Source organism: Nuphar pumila, chromosome 4 (assembly GCF_984573655.1).
Source record: "Nuphar pumila chromosome 4, dmNupPumi1.hap1.1, whole genome shotgun sequence".
Taxonomy (NCBI): Eukaryota; Viridiplantae; Streptophyta; class Magnoliopsida; order Nymphaeales; family Nymphaeaceae; genus Nuphar; species Nuphar pumila.
In genome coordinates, this window is record NC_143252.1 from 126,394,441 (window position 1) to 126,412,712 (window position 18,272).

Here is an 18,272-nt window from a genome sequence, read left to right on the forward strand (position 1 = left end):
CTGATTCACCGGATTGCTTTGTATGATATATGTAAAACCACCGACGTGGTATCCATCGGGGTCCTGTGTCAACCTGAAGGCTTAGGATCGAATCCCTCCCACACATGGGGCGGTTGTTGTTCTGGTAGGGGTCTCCCTAACCCACCTTGCCTTTCAAAAAAAAAAAATATGATATATGTAAAGGGCGTATCATTGGCAGTAGAAAATATAGGGACAATGAGTTTGGCCGTCATCAACAGTTCACGAATCAACCTAGCGCTCCGCCACTGCCTCCAGCATCCCTATTTATTGCCTCCACCAACCCCAGGACCCCTCTCATAGCCACCAGAGAGAGAGAGAGAGAGAGAGAGAGAGAGAGAGATGGCACCGATAGCAGTGGGCGACTCCCTTCCTGATGTCACCGTCTCCTACTTCGACGCCGAGGAGAAGCTGCAGCAGGCTACCGTTCATTCGTTGGCTGCTGGGAAGAAGATCATCCTCTTCGGCGTCCCTGGCGCCTTCACCCCCACCTGCAGGTCCGTCTGTCTATTCCCTCTGCACCTTATGATCTTTGCCTTTTCTTTCTCCATGAATCCCGCTTTTTAATCCTCTTTGATGCTTCCCTCCCGTCTTTCCCGTCTTGGAATTCTCTAACCCTGAGCAAACCCCTTCCTTACCCATCTACTCTTATTCCTCTAATCGTCGTCATTCTTTTTGTACGTGATGGGTCTAACGATCATCCCCAAGGAATGGGAAGAGGACATGGCTTATCGTGGTTCTCCAAGAAAGTGGGATCTTCTTTTGGTCCTTTAGTGGGTCTCTGCTTTCACTGGTTTCCTGGAAAAGCCGGAAAAATTTAATGGCATATCCGAACATATCGCAGTTTTTCCAGATAAATGGGTGCATCAAAACATGCGTATGTATTCTCCCGGGCATTCCCTGTATCCCCAACTGTGGGAAATTCGGATGCACCTATTTATCCAGAGAATGGGATAATCTGGGGGACGTGTTATCGAGATTAATGCAACATCGCAACTTATCCCACTTTTTTGTGTATTGTATGTATCCAAAGGGCCTCTTTTGGGGAAGAAACGGTTTTGGGTTTTGGGTGTCGATTTGTCTGTAGGGTCACTGGAGTTTAGACGATGTTGTCCGGGAGGTCTGGGGTTCCAATCCCTCAATTTTTGCAGGAATGAAAATGGCTTGACTATGAAGAACTGTAGTTTAGCTTTTCAGGTGGGGCATAGTATCGTATACCTCTTGGTTTCTAAAGATTAGGCCTTATTCTTGTGGTATATGGTTTCCTTTTGTTCCTTCAAAAACTGTCGGCAGCCAGTGATTAGATTACTGTTTGCAGCTTGCAGCATGTCCCCAGCTTCATTGACCATGCTGAGGATTTGAAATCGAAGGGCATCGAAGAAATTTACCTCATCAGTGGTATGCAGTCAAGCTTCTCAGTTCTTCATTAATTTCTGTGTAAAACTTTGAATCAATTTCATGCTCCTCTGATACCTTTCGCTGGCATTTAAACCAGTCTTCTGCTTGCTTCTAGATTGTTAGGCTTATTTAATCTCTATGGACCAATTCATTTTCGTGTTTATCTTAACACACGCATTTGATGGTCACATCCATGGTAAGTTGGTAGTAACTACCAACACATTGCGTGAATGTGTTTGTGATTCATTATTTCGTTTGGCAAAAGATGCTGTAAGAATGCTGCATAAACCTCTGCTCTTTCTGCCAAACGGTGATCTGTATATTAACCAGCTGTTTTGGTTCGCATATTTCACTGGGCTACTCACATGACTTTGTCATTCATGGTTGGGTAATGGGTACTGCACATTCTGTTTGCCCAAGTGCTTTAATCTTTTCAGCACAATCAATTCTTCTAGGAAGAAAATGGGTCATTTTTCTAAAGAGATTTTATAATCTTTTCTCTCAAGTATCATCACTCTTACTGCATTAACAATTCGGCACCGTGATGGATGGCTGGTTGGCTAGTTCTTTTCTTTGGCCATTTCCCTCGTTTGTTAGATTCTGAAGGTTGCTAAAGCATCGCAGGCTCAGTTAAAGTTCAGCAAACTCCAGTGCGGTCATTTCAATTAAGAGTTGGCCTTTTGAATCATGAATAGTGGTTCAGATATTCTGGTTCAATTAAATATCTTTACATAACTGCTGAATATTATTTGGAGTTGTTGCCCCAAATTCTGAATGTAAGCTTTCTACTGCAGTTAATGACCCATTTGTGATGAAGGCTTGGGCTCAGACGTACCCCCACAACAAGCATGTCAAATTTCTTGCTGATGGGTCTGCAGCTTATACCCATGCCCTTGGTCTTGAGCTTGATCTCTCTGAGAAAGGGCTTGGTGTCCGCTCCCGCAGGTTTGCACTCTTGATTGACAACCTGCAAGTGAAGCTTGCCAACATTGAAGAAGGTGGTGCCTTCACTGTCAGCAGTGCCGACGACATCCTCAAGGCTCTCTAGAGTGTTATCTATGCAGCGTTCTCCCTTGTTTTCTCTTAAACTGCATGCTGGTTCTCATTTTACCGTCTTTCTACTGCATCCATATCCTTTTAGCTGAATAAGTCTTGTTGTTTTGCTAGTGAACATTGGCTCTTGGAGCTATGATCCAACTCTTTGGTGATGCAGGACTAGGACTATGTTGAATCCAATTCTGCGTTTTATCATATAACATGTGTTGGTCGTTATGCTTGTTAATCTTAAACTTTAATTACAAAGTGAGAGACCTTAAAATAAAGTAGGCTTTTACGATTATTTCTTGAAGTTGCAGATGCAGCCACTTTTCTAGATGGGGGATAGTGCTTAGTGTTAGAGTCTCTGTATAAATGATGCAGGATGCTCAATATGTATAGCGTTTGTGAGCTTAGATTGAGATATCTGGGGATTCAAGCAATTGTGTTCGGACGGTTTCAGTATGGGCATGACACCATGCTCACACACACACATTATATATATATATATATATATAGAGAGAGAGAGAGAGAGAGATGAACATATTAGGCCCCATTTCTCGTTCTGCCCTGTTCTGCCCCATAGGTTTTAAGTGTTTTATGTGTTTAGCATGCCCGATTTAGTGGGAATCGACTTTTGGATCATGTTTTTTCAATGAAAAAACGTTTTTATGAGCCAAAAAAAATTGGTACCTTTTTAGCCATTGATTTTGGATCACCGGAAAAACCTCTATAGATGTCAGACAGATTTCAGCGATCCAAAAGCTGGTTCTCACTAAACAAAACATACATCACATCTACCGTGTTAGACAGGAAAAAATACTTGAAACTATGATTTTTGAAGGGGCCTAACAAGACCTAACAAAAAGGGGGCCTAAGGAACACATTTGTCCTATATATATATATATATATATATATATATATATATATAAAACGGGAAGGGGAAGGTCCAAAATTTACAACCAATGATAATCAATGGCATCCATTTTCTAATGATTGAGTTTTTCATGATCGGACTTTACATATTGGTTTTTTATCATTCATTTAGTGAGTGACATATTTTGGATTATGAATTTTTTGATGGTTAGATGCATTTTTTAAAATGCTAAAAGTCAACGGCCCACAATACCTTGTATTGTACATTGTTTTTTTGAAAGGCATGTTGGGGTTAGTCAGACTCCTACCAGATAACTCTTAAGCCCCATGTGGCAGAGGGATTTGAACCTGGCCTTCATCTTGGCACAGGACCCCTCTTACCACATATGATATCACCTTGGTGGTTGTATTGTACAATTTTAAATGCATTGTGAGCTGTTGATTTATCATGTTTCAAAATATATGTTTATATGTCAAAAAGTCTGCGTAAAGCATATATTTCTTACTAAATAAATTATAAAGAGCAAATATGAAGTCCAATGAGATGCTCAAGCATTGAAGAGGTGCCGTCCGATTATCGTTGGTTGTAAATTTTGGACTTTCCTTTAGTTTGACACCCCCCTTCCATATATATATAATAACCTACCCAATAAGAAACATTTATCGGATTTTCAATGTTTTTTCGAAATTCTGACCTTCCATATGTGTTATGCATGATTGATTTACTAGAAATTGACACTTGGATCATGCATTTTAGATAAAAAAAATGGTACTTGGAGCCTTGAAAATTTATGAAATTGTAGGCCGTTGATTTATGAAACCTTATAAAAACATATCCATGCATCGGAATCAAATGTTCCAAGAACTGATTCCTGTAAAAACAAGCGCATAGATCACATCTGTAAGGGCAGGATTTTGAAAAAACACCGAAAATTTGATAAATGTTTCTTCTTGGGTAGGTTTGGTTGGGTTTTTATTGGGTAGGTTTTCATTACAGAGAGTAACATTGAATGTGCAGTTGAACACACCGCTGATCGCACACACGATCAGCTGTTCAATGTTGCTCTTCTCGCTTCTAGCTAATCAGGCTTTTGAAGTGGTTTTTCCTTGTTTTCCTTAAATCTGTCTGTACATGTTTACATAAGTCTTGGCTCATGTTCAGCTCATAAAGAGCTCAGTCTAACTTGTAAAATAGGCTTGACTCGGCTCATATAAGCTCGTTAGGTATTAAAAAACATATTTAGATATATTTTATATGTATTTTTTTTAATATTAATTGTTCAAGCTCTAAACCAATGTATTTTTTCTATAAACAAACCAACTCAAACTTGACATGTTTAACTCGGGCTCATTATGAGCTCGAACTCGGCTTGGCTCACCACAAGAATAAGGCAACTTCAAGCTTGGCTTGTTCAGCTTGTTTACTAGCCCTAGTTCTGCATGTTTGATTTTATAAAAAATGATTCTTGAATTATTCAATTATGATACGCTGGTAGGTTTTTATAAGGTTTAAAAATTAAAAATTGATTGTCTAAGATTTTCATAAATATTCAAGGCTTAAAAATCATGTTTTTTATTGAAAAACCATGATCCAATCTTCGTTTCTTAGTAAATTGACCATAACAAGCACATCATTTGTAATATCAAATTTGAAGAAAACATGAAAAAGCCTTTTAAAAATCCGTGAGAATAGATGGGTGAAATGTTGGACGTGCATTCATCGTGATCTGCAAAGGTTACTAATTGTCGTTTGTCCGATAACATTGGATGATTTGCTCATTCGTAGTTACATGTTACTCTCTCTCTCTCTCTCTCTCTCTCTCTCTCTATATATATATATATATATATATATATATATATATATATATATATATATAGGAAAACCCGTGAGAATGGATGGGTGAAATGTCGGGCGTGCATTCATCGTGATCCGCAACGGTCACTAATTGTCGCTTGTCCGATAACATTGGACGATTTGCTCATCCATTACAGAGTGCTCTCTCTCTCTCTCTCTCTCTATATATATATATATATATAGAGAGAGAGAGAGAGAGAGAGAGAGAGAGATTTGGTACATTCACTTAAGAATTAAAAATGTAATGGTGGTGTAGGCAGCACAAGGAAAATGCTGAAGATATAGGTTGAATGCGGTGGGAAACAAGGAAGAAGGTATAGGGGGTTAGCTTGTGTCGAGATAGGAGAGGTTGTGATGCAGCGTGAGGACAAACTGAAACACTTCTTGATCGTGCAATATACAGAATACCACGACCACGTCGAGCCACACGCTGATGGCCGTTGATGTCGTGATAGACTTGGTGTTGCCCCGACTGCTATTTTTATGCTCCTGGCAATGCACGGTCATGCAGTGCAAAATAACGCAGAACACGTGAAGCAAGAAAAGAAAGCTTGGAACAAAAGAAGTCGAACCCAATGTGACAAGCACTCATAGGGGTCACATCACACCACACTTCATCGTGGTAATGCTCTCCCATGGAAAACCGAACTAGACAGCACAGGGTGATAGGTACCTCGTTTCCTTTCTTGAACCATGCCATCTTATAAGGTTGAGATAGTTTTTCTGTTTTTAGGTTCAAGGTGGACACGACACTCTCGGACACCATATTCTCACACGCCCCGATATCAATGATAACATCACACGCACGCCCCTTACAGTTGCACCGGGTTCTAAAAATATTATTTCGCAACCATTTTGTCGGGGCCGACTCTCGGGATGTGGTCAAAACATGATGGATGGTTAACAAATTTTTAATGTTGTCGTCGAACTCAACGACTTTCATCTCGTCATCTCCCTCAACAAGCGACTCACCCTCCATCTCACTATCGGACACTGACTCAATAATGCCCTCCGCCAGATGGGTGTTCTTACTCACGGTGGGACACTTGGACACAATATGACCTAGTTCTTGACACCTAAAACAACGAACGATAGACTCACTGAGCTTAGCTTTGGATCTGGTATGGTATGCAAGTCCGGACTGATCAGGTTTGCTAGGGTTGGACTTTGAGTCTTCTTTCTCAGGGGAGCTTGCTCCCCTGGTTGGGAAACTCGACTTAGGTTGACTGGACTGATCACTACGGGATGTCCTATATTCTTGCCTCCTTTTCAATTTTTCCTCCACATTCATGGCATAACTGTTTGCCTGATCTAATGATTCGACTGTGATACAACTGAAGTCATCAAAAATAGCAGGACGAAGACCAGAAATATACCTCGTGACCTGCCGGCGGGCGGTCTCCTTGATCTGCACTCGCAGGGATAGGCGATGAAACTCAACAGTATACTTCGCTACAATACTGGTGCCTTGCCGCAAGGTAAGGTACTCCTTGTAGGCTCTCTCAGCGTGATCTGACGACACAAACTTAGACTGCATCAACCGCTGCATTTCCTCCCAAGTCTATACGCGCCCTAGTCTCTGTCGCTCCCTCGACCTCTGCAGCTCAACCCACCATGTCTACGCTAGGCCTCTCAACCGAGTAGAGGCTAGGGAGACATGACAGTACTTAGCAACATCGTGGTAGTCGAAGAAGAACTGGACGACATAAGACCAGTCGAAGAACTGCTTCGCATTGAATCGTCTTGCGAACTCTGGAAGCTCCAGCTTCACCTCGTACGTGGAGGGGCGCTCTGGTACTCTCTGCTGACGAGCCTCCTCCATGCTTGTGGGGTACTCGTTCCAGAAGGCATCATCATCCATCACGACCTCATCTCCTTCACCACGATACTGCTCTTCTGATAATTGATGCTGACGAACTCCGACGACCTGTGGTCGGCGCTCTGGTTGCGTCGGTCCCTGCTGAAGCTGCATAGGAATCTGTCTCTGTCTGGCTCGCCCGTGAGTGAGAACCATCTGCGGTCGGCGTTGTGGCACCAATATGACAGGTGGCCCTGCTATAAGTGGAAGGGCTAGTCGGGTCTCGGGCTCTAGGGGGTAGGAATAGGATAATACGGGTTTGGGTTGTGGGTCGGGCTAGGATAGTGGTGTTGGGTCGGGTATGGTATTGGGTTTTGGATCGGAGACGGGTTAATGGGTTGGTTCTGGTGCAAGTATGGGGTCTGGTTGGTATAATATTGGGATGATTCGCCGATTGAATATGGATCGGGTCTAGTCCTCAGCTACGCGCCAGACCCAAATTTGGATAGGTTGGATCGGGGAGCCTTTTTCAATATCAAACTTCGATGAAGGATTCATGTAAACTTTTTCATTGAGAAAAATATTTTCGACATCTAATTGGTAAATGAGTCATTTTTGGATGGAAACAACTATTAGGGTTCTAACACTAGTTATCCTCGCTATTGGTGCAAAGGTTTCTTCATAATCAATTATGTACTCTTGAGAATACCCTTTTACCAACTAACCTATATTTATATATTTTTAGAGTTTCATCACTTTTATTTTTGACCTTAAATACTCGTCTACATTCTACAAGTTTCTTTCTTAAAGGTAAGTTAAATACTTCCTAAGTGTTGGCCTTACGAAGGGCTTCTAATTTTATATTCATGTTTCAATCCAATGATGTGACAACTCATTATAGGAATTGAATGTTATTAAACAAACTCTATAGTTTAGAGAAAAGGATTCATAGGACACAAAGCTATTTGGTGGAATAGATGCTCGGTTGGATCTCCAAGTGGTGACTCTTATATGGGTAGACCTTGTGAATACTTTTCAAAAACACATGGTTGGTCTCTTTTCTCACGTCCGGTATAGACTTATATATCATTAGAAGGATTCTCAATCAAATTATCATCACTATGAGGTGACTCTAAATTATCATTAACATCCTGATGTTCATCATTAACATCACTATCTAAAGAGTTATCATAAATAGAATTACCATTATGATTTATTTCACAATCATTCAGTCAGAGCCGTACCTGTGTTTTATGGGGCCTGAGGCGGAGGGGAAAAATGGGCCCCCTATTAATAGTAGGAGGAGGCAGCACCTCCGAATTTTTTTTTAAAGAATCAAAATAACAATAAAATGTGCATTCACATTAAACAAATATAATATTACAAATATTTATATTATATTAAATAAAAATAGGGGAGCTCGGGCCTTAAAAATGGGCCCCTAATTTTTTTTTTGGGCCCAGGGGCCCTGAGGCCCAAGCCTCAGTGGCCACTTTACAGGTCCGGCTCTGCATTCAGTTCACAAGAATCACGTTCTTCTTTTGACAAAAGATCAAACAAAAATGTATAGTCTACTTCCTCTTTGTTATTCTTTTTATCCAAACCATTCTCATTTTCAAGAGTAACATCCTTAGAGACATAGTTTTTAGGTTTTTAGAATCAAAACACTCGTAACCTTTTTTGTTTTCTCCATATCCAACAAAGACACATTCAATAGAGTTTGGTGACAACTTATCATTTTTATGAGAAAGATCAAAGCATTTGCAATAAAAAATCTGTAATCGCTTGAAATCTTGTGCCATGTTAAATAATTTTTTGAATGATGAAATATTTAGTAAAGATGATGAAGGCATTCTATTTATCAAATAAGTTAAAGTCAAAACGACTTTGGCCCAAAATTTTGTAGGAATATCATTAGAGATAAGTAGGGTTCATGCGGTTTTTATGATATGTTATATTTTTTTTCTGCCAACCCATTATGTTGAGGGGTTCTGAGGCAAGATCTTTAATGACAAATTCTATTTTATTTTAAATAATTTTAAAAATATTTTGACATATATTCTCCATCCAAATCAGACTTAAGTATATAAATATTACTTTGAAATCAGACTTAAGTATACATGAGATATAGGGCCTAGAGGAGCTTCCAAAAAGTCATTGGGAGATTCCAACAGCTATAAAAAGACAAAAAATAAAATAAAAAAAATAAAAAACTGAAAAAAGACAAATCTGTCCCTAGTAGACAGAACCTATTATAAGTGTAAAAAGATCAAAATGCCCCTAATGGTCATTGCCTATTACCTCAATATATATATATATATATATAATACATATTTTAATATTTACTTGATTGTGTACTTCCTGAAGTTGGGAAATCAGACCTGTACTCACTTTGTTAACCATAAACCCTACCTAAACCTAGCCAATTGCTCTTAAATGTTGACAAGTGTTACCTCCACGTTACTTTGACACCTTCAAAATTCTAGAATTTTGAGACACCTGAATTGTGGCATATGATTTTTTAGGTGCAACCCATTTCTACTTTCCTGCATTTTTTCTAAACCTGTACTAACCTAGACTTGTTTCCATTGAGAACCACTTAACCTGAATCAGATCTAACTATTTGAGCTCAAATTTTGACTGTGGCCTTTCAAGACACTATTCAAGACCAAATCAAGCCTTGGCCTAAACCTAACCTATATAGAACCCAATTGGCCTCTACAAGTTCCAGTGCAGCTAGTTGCAGAGAAATTGTTGTGTGAAGTGAGATTATTAGAAGATGGCAGCCATGAAGAATGATGAGATCAGGGAAATTTTTCATTTAATGAATATGGAGTTGATGTGTATTATTAGAAGATGGCAGCCTCAACTGGGGTGAATGCAATAATTGAGAAGATTCAACGATTCTATGTTGAGATCGAGAAGCGGCGAGCTAGAGAAACATACATGAAGGTCTAGAGAAACATACATGAAGGTTCTTGACAGCCCAAGTCATCTTAAGGAGACCTTAGAGAAAATACATTGGTCTCTATGTGGCATTTTAGAATTGGGATGTGAAGAATTCGTGTCCTTGCTCTATGAAGATAGACTTCACTTGAAGGACAAGAAAAGACTGATGAAACTGCACCAGCAGAGTACACATTAATGCAAGCAGATCTTGCATCCTTGTTTGCACAGCCATGCAAGGAAATCGATCAGACCCTATTGAAGGTTGATCTTTGTCCATTCTTCCTTCTCATCAATGAGGGAAAGGATGAATTAGAAGATGAATCCAAAACAGGGTGTTGAGTGTTGACTCAGATGAAGTATACAGGAAAAATGGACTTGTAGAAGATAATAAAAGGAAGAATGAGCATAACGAAGAATTTGAAGAATATACAAAGGAACTTGTCATGCACTGCAACCATTTGGGTAGGGGCCAATCTGAATTGCACCATGTATAGTTTATCACTGCATAGTCAAATTCTGTAGCATCAAGTTGCAAGTGATGAGTTGCATAGAATTGCATAGGCACGGAAGCCCTACAGTAGCAGCAACCTTGACTAGTATAGAATGAATGAAACAGATTAAATGTTTGTATTTGATCCTAGAGGAACTCACGAGTGTGAGCACCACTTGTATGGTGTCACTGCAGGCAATGGGAAAATGCCCTGTTTTCATTTACTGTCCACACATACTAATTCCCTACGCGTCCTTCATAAAGATTTTCAAAATTCTATAATTTCCCACTTTCGTTTTCTGGAGATAGGCATCAATGAACCAAGTCAATTGATATCTTTGCTAAGAGGAAAATTGCAGTAGAGTTACATCAATGGCAATAGAGATATACATGTGTTGCTTAACTGTTGCAACCGACAATGACTTGCTGCTGATATCTTCCACCTTGCAAGCTCACATTCAGGACAACAAATGACAATAATGGATTTGTGGCGGTTCCAAACTATTGTAAGAATTTCTTGTTAATATATATATATATATATTACTCTTTCATTTTAGAATATATTTTAGGTTTTTGCTTAAGGGCATTTTGGTTAATTGACCTAAATAGCCTTTGGGGCCTCCCAACGGCTAGATATTCTGGCCATTGGGAGCTCCCCAAGATTACTTTGGTCCCCTTTACTTCTTGGCTCTTGTATATATATGGGACTACTTGTCCTATTTCATATATGCATTTTACGTGCATTATTAATAAATCATTTACTTTTAATAGTTTGAGTGACTGACCCAAAGATATTACCTTTTAGGCGGAGTCCTCTATGAAAGGGCCTACAATAGTGAACTCCTTGCATGCTTGGATGAGGAGGAGATTCAAAAGGTTGAATTTCATGGTGGTCTCTGTGGAGGACACATTAGTCTTCAGATGATGGTCAAGAAAATCTTAAGGATAAGATACTATTAACCATGGACTACGATTGTTGCTCTCATGTGAAGAAGTGTAAGTAGTTAATATTTTAATTCATATGGACTCTTAGATCCAAATGGGAGGGGGGGGGGGGGGGGAGGTCACATAGGACGTCCCTTATGAGGGTCCAATCCATGACCATTGGCTCCAATTAATGTTTAAAATTAGATCAAATCCAAAATAACACTTTAGATCCATATTGGATCCAAATATCGATTTTAGATCCAGAACTAAATTCTAAGATCTGAAACCACTCTAACTCGTTTAGACTTCATACTTTAGCTTTTTCAATTATTCTTGAAATATTCTTCATAACTTGAAACAAAAGTTTATAATTAATTGAAATCAATAATTCACAATTATAGTCATAGATGCATCAATAATTCATCATTTATTCATTTTATTATCATAGAAAAATCTTGGGTTTTACATCATCCACATAGATAGAACAAAGTCATGATTATAAATAAACAACGATGCATCTTCATGGGAGCCAACAAAACAAAGTTCTTAAAGAAAAATGCTTAAACGATGGAACCAGGCTCGCTGAGCTTGCTCGAGACCATAAAGAGCCTTGTGTAACTTGCATACATGATTTGGATAATGCGGATCTAAAAATCCTAGAGGTTGAACCGTATAGACATCCTCTGTCAGGCACCCATGGAGAAAAGCATTATAGACATCAAGTTGACGAATGTCCCAACCAAAGTGAACGACAATGGCAATGACCGTGTGGATGCTATTGAGCTTAACTACTGGGCTAAATGTCTCAAAATAATCAACCCCAGCTTTTTGCGTATATCTTTTGGCAACCAAGCAAGCTAAGCGAGCCTTGTACCTTTCAAGAGAGCCATCTACGCGGCGCTTGATTTTGAATATCCACTTGCACCCAACAACATTGTGACTAGGAGATGGAGGCTCTAGTGTCCATGTCCCAATTTTGTTATTAGAGCTTTAATTTTTTGGAGCATAACCTGATGCCAATGTGGGTCCTTGTGAGCTTGCAAAAAACAAGTGGGTTCACGATTACGATGAAGCTCAATAAGGAAAGTAGAATGTATGAGATACTTGGTAACACAAAAGGCGTTCAGTTTAAGGGAGCCGATTTGAGATCGAGTAGCCATGTGGTGAGTTTAAGGTGACGGAGGAATAGACACGGATTCTAGGGGATGAGACTCATAACTCATAGTAGGGGAACAAGTAGGGGCTGGCGGTATAGGAGAAGTGGGATGGGGAGACTCGGCTGGAGTAGGTGTGTCTACAAAGGCCTACATGGATCGGGTAGGGTGATTGGGAGAGGGTTGAGCAACCGAATGTTGGGGCATGCTAGGAAGAGAGAGAGTGGGAAGAAAGATAACCATAGGAATGCTTGGAGGCAAAGGCGACAAGTTAAGTGAGGAGGCTGGCATAAATGCTTCTTTAAACGGGAAGAATGATTCATCAACAGTCACATTTTTAGCAACCAAGGTCTTACCACTACGCTAGTCAAGACACACGTAACCTTTATGTTGGTTGCTATAGCCAAGAAAGACACACCGAGTACTACGAAAATCAAGTTTATGTTGGTTATAAGGGTGCAAGCATGAGTAACCGGCACACTCAAAAACTTTGAGAAATGTGTACTCTGGGGCACAATTAAAAAGTAAAAAATAACGTGATTTCATATTTATGACAGGCGAAGTAAGGCGATTTATCAAATATGCAGCTGAAATGAAGGCATAGTCCCAAAATTGTAGAGGAACTACGGATTGAGCAAGAAGGGTTAATCCAATTTCTACAATATGCCTATGTTTGCGTTTAGCTGACCCATTCTGCTCATGTGTGCGAGGACATGAAATACGATGGTCAATATCGCATGATCGTAAGTACACAAACATTGAATACCACCCCAGTCGCTTTGAAGTAACTTGATGGATCAACCAATGAGATTTTCAATAAGAGTTTTGAAGACTCAAGAAACATAAAGTACGTCAGATTTTTTTTATAATACAAATTCATGTAAATCTGGAATAAGTAACAACAAAGTGCACATAGTACCTAAAACCTCTAGAAGAAGTAATCGGGTCTGGTCCCCCACACATTCAAGAGGTCCAAACACTTTATAAGAAAAATAGTCAAATGGCAAAGTGTGACTTTTGACTTGTTGATACGCTTCACAAACACTACTTCTAGAACCATCACTAAAAGGAAGACCGCACTTCTTGACGAGATGAAGTACTACTCGCATGGCTGGATGATCTATGCTGGTGCATTCTCCAACATTCACCTCTTTATTGTCTAGATTCGACTGCAAACATTTGATTTTTATAAAGTCCATTGTTACTTGTTCCCTGAGCCACTAGCATTCTCGTCTTGCGATCCTTCATATACCAAAGATAAGGTTAAAATTCAAAGTAGACATCATTATCCTTGGAAAAATGGTGAATGGATAATCAACCCATTTACAAAGTGGAGTCATTTCTACACAAATATTCAGCCAGCAAGCTGGAAACCATCAATGAAAAGGCCATCATAAAAACCTATTTTGAAATTGCTGATAATAGCCACTGGAGACAGAACAAGACCACATATACTCAGCTGGCTAGCTTGAATGCATCGATGAAAAGCCCATTTTGAAGATGTTGAGAAGAGCCACTGGGAAGTTGAGTTTGGTTCTGCTGTAATAGAATTTAGTCACGTACTCTGTTAGGCTGACACAGATTACTGAAGCAATTACATCATTAACTACTAAACCACCAAAAGACAAAGAAATGGTCTGTGCAGCATAAAAGCCACCTAGCAATGAGATGCCACCAAAGAGTGCCCTGCGGGGACGGCTTCTGAAGTAGTTCCTAGAGAGCTCGGGGATAAAGCGGATGATATCAACCAACCGCAGACGACCCCCATTCTCTTGTACTGCTCTAACAATGAGTTTTGCTTTTGATCTTGGAGGAAAGCTCCTCCAGCCACCAAACTCGGACTTCTGTATATAGCAGCTAATTCTACAAAGGCCTTGGAGCAACAACATTGAAAATGTATAATGCCATTCCAAGGGTAAGAATAAGAATTGAAAGCAGGACGTCAATCGTCAATCAAGGGAAAAACATGGGTCACTCTTTATGGCTATATTTTCTTGAATGGTCATCACTGTGCTGAACCAAACAAATAAGAATAGATCATCATCACCTATTTAACTTTTTATTACATTACTACCTTAACTATATTACCGCTGATGTGTCTTCTGAAAGTCAAAGTAGGCATCCAGGAAAGGTTGAGATTCCTATAGCTGCAGACGTCATATAGATAAGGAATAAAGATGAGGAGGATAAAAACAATAACAATGCAGAAACAAAGTGTAGCCACGCGCTGTAGGAGGCAACAATTAACTATATTAACTATATATATATAAAGAGAGAGAAGGTAATAGAAGCTAACCACCAGCTAACCAGGCTTTTTGGAAGGTTTTTTTCATGTTTTCCTTAAATCCAACCATAACACTTGCTTTTATAAGAATAACTCTTGCAGCATCCAATTTTGATATGCAGGTAGGTTTTGAAAAGGTTTAAAATTGTCAGTTTAATATTTTCATAAATATTTAAGGCATAAAAAATCATATTTTTTATCTAAAGAACATGATCCAACATGAAATTTAACAATAAATTGACCATGTCAAAAACATGAAAAAAATCCTTCAAAAAACCTATAACCTGAAAGAGAGTGAGGGGGCGAGAGACACGATAGGGGGCCACCGACCTCCTGTCGGCCTCTCGGCAACGAAATAAAGAGAGGGGAGGGCACGATAGGGGTTGCTGGCCCTCCAGCAACTCGAAACAGAGTGAGGGGGGCAAGAGACGCGGTAGGGGTCCACCGACCTCTTGCCGGACCCCGACAACGAAACAAAGAGCATGGAGGGCACAACAGGAGTTGTCGGCCCTCCGGCAAGCCGAAAGAGAGTAAGGGGGGCGAGAGGCGCAGTAGGCGGCCACCAACCTCCCCGCAACGAAAAAGAGAGAGGGGGAGGGCACGACAGGGGTTGCCAACCCTCTGGCAACCCGAAAGAGAGTGAGGGGGCGAGAGACGCGGCAGGGGGCCACCAGCCTCGTGTCGGCCTCCCGACAATGAAACAGAGAGAGAGGAGGGCACTGTTTTGAATAACCCACCCTCCGGCAAACCGAAACAGAGATAGGGGAGGGAATGGCAGGGGTTGCCGACCCTCCGACAACTCGAAAGAGAGTGAGGGGGCGAGACACGCGGTAGGGGGCCACCGACCTCCCGACAACGAAACTGAGAGAGGGGAGGGCACTGTTTCGGGTTGCCGGCCTTCCGGAAACTCGAAAGAGAGTGAGAGGGGTGGGACCAAGAGGAAGGTGAAGAAGAGGGGTGCGGGGTCACCTCCGGTTGTCGGACGAGAGGACGACGACCGACGGGTGGGCGATGGGAGGATGCGGGGTGGCGGGTGGTCGATGGGAGGTCGTGGGGCGGCAGGCGGTCAACGAGAGGTCGTGGGGAGGCGGACAACCGACGGTAGGTCGACGGGAGGGCGACCGATGAGAGCTCGATGGCCGACAATAGAGAAAAGAAATGGAAAAGTGACTCGAATTAGGGATTTATGGAAAATTTAGCGACGGATTTGCGATAGCAAAATGCATCGCCTATTCCGTCGCAACTGTGGGACGGAGTAGCGACAAAATTGGTACGTCTCTAATCCGTCGTTAGGTAGCGACAGATTAGCGTCAGACTAATTTTCGTCGCTAATTTCATAAATAATTTGAATGGTAGCGACAAATATTTTGCTCTCGCTAAGCCGTCGCTAATGGGCGACCGAAAAAATCTATCGCCAATATCCGTCGCTATTTGGAGTTTTTCTTGTAGTGTTCAATTACTTATTATTCTTGTAACTTTAACCAAACAATGTTTGTGGGTTTTCACCAAATTTTAATTGTCATTAGCGAACTAAGCGGGTCTATCATCTCCAACAAGGACTTCACGATGGTGAGGGTAAAAAGACAAAACTACCACTCAAGTAGATATCTATTTCAATGTATATAAGGCATTGTGGTCAACAAAAACAAGTTTGAAAATATGGATGACACGATATGCTGTTAAGCAACACATACGTTGGTGATGAATATTGTTAGAGATTGCTTAGATTAAATGAGAGAAATTGGAAAAGTATACGATGACAGTGTAAAAAGGCAAACCTATCCTTGTATGACAAAACATTAGGAAAGACATTCATAATCCCATGTACAACAAGATGAATTGTGGAAGTGTCATTGACAAGGTATGATGTTCAGTTACATATAACTTAAAATCTAACAATATAATGCATGTGTGTATTCACCATACTTTAATTTTGATGCGATCGTTTACAATGAGTACTTTTATTGATGGCAAGTATGTGAAAATACATGCAAAAAGTGATAAATAACAAGTGTACACATCAGTGGGGTAAAAACACAAAAACACCCCCAAACTGAAAAAGGATGATGATGTTATGTGACACTATGTTCAACAAGATAAAGCGTGAAAGTGTGAATGATAGGAGATGATGTTCGAGAACACGTATTTTGGTGATGGCTCCTGTTGGTGATTGACTAGGTGAAATGAGAAAAATAAGGTGGCTACACGAAGGTGGGGTAGAAAGACAAACATACCTCTATGTGAGAAAACAATGATAGGGTATTGATGATGTCATCTTTAGCAAGGCAGAAAGTAAAATTGTGTGTGACAAGACATGATGTTTTGTTGACTGAATGTGAAATTGTGCGTGACAAGGCATAATGTTCCGTTAGTTATAATTATGGAAACTCTAACAACATAACTCACGTGGGTATTCACCGTACTTTAATTTTGATGGGATCATTTTCAATACATAGTTTTATTGATGTCTAATATGCTAAAAACATGCAAAAATTAATAAATATCAAGTCTACACATCGAAGGGGTAAAAACACAAAACTATCCGGAAACTGAAAAGGAATGTTGGTTTACAGGACGCCATATTCAACAATAGAAATTGTAAAAGTGTGAATGATAGGAGATGATGTTTGAGAACATGTATTTTGCTGATGGTTGTGGTTGGCGATTGACCGAGCGAAATGAGAGAAATGAGGTGGCTACACGAAGGCAGGGTAGAAAGACTAACATAACCCTATGTGAGAAAACAATGATAGGGTATTCATGATGTGATCTTGAATCAGACAAAATTTGAAATTGTGTGTGACACGATATGATGTTCTGTTGACGGAATGTGAAATTGTGTGTGACAATACACAATGTTCTGTTAGTCATAAGTAATGAAACTCTAACAACATAACCCATGTGAGATTTGAGCACATTTAATTTGGTAATGCGAATTGAGTGTGACGTTCGACTCCAACAAGTACTTTTATTATAAGTTGCACGATAAATGGTTGTGTAAAAAGATATAAATAGCACAATTACATATTTTTAGGGTAGGAAGACAAAACTACCGGTGAAATAAATATGTATGTTGATGCATAGATGGTGTTGTGTTCAACAAGATGGTGTGGAACTATGAATCACAAGATAAGATGTTCAACAACTAGTACTCTCCCGATGGCTACAATAACAACTTGTTTATATAAAAGAAGAAAAATTAGAGTTGCACGATGTTGGCGTAGAACGACAAACCTACCCTTACGTGAAAAAACCACAAGACATTCATAATGCCATCTTCAACAAGATGGAATATGAAACTGTGAGTGACAAGATGCGATGTTCATTTAATTATTGTCCTTAAAACTTTAACTATATAATGTTTGTGGGTTTTAACTAAGCTTTAATTATCATTAGTAAACTTAGCGGGTCTCTCATCTCCAACAAGAACTATACGATGGTCGGGGTAAAAAGACAAGACGATCCTTGAACATGATTTCTAAGTTGAT

The 18,272-nt window shown here is 40.0% G+C and overlaps 1 protein-coding gene across 1 annotated transcript; it reads left to right on the forward strand.

Moving 5' to 3' along the window:
* The first annotated feature begins 215 nt into the window (after nt 1-215).
* Nucleotides 216-2,695, forward strand: LOC149840959 (peroxiredoxin-2B-like). The gene is made up of 3 exons (XM_090003496.1): nt 216-515; nt 1,337-1,416; nt 2,211-2,695. Exons 1-3 carry the CDS (start codon nt 361-363, stop codon nt 2,462-2,464), a joined length of 489 nt encoding a protein of 162 aa, XP_089859622.1. The 5' UTR covers nt 216-360; the 3' UTR covers nt 2,465-2,695.
* Nucleotides 2,696-18,272: the final 15,577 nt, after the last annotated feature.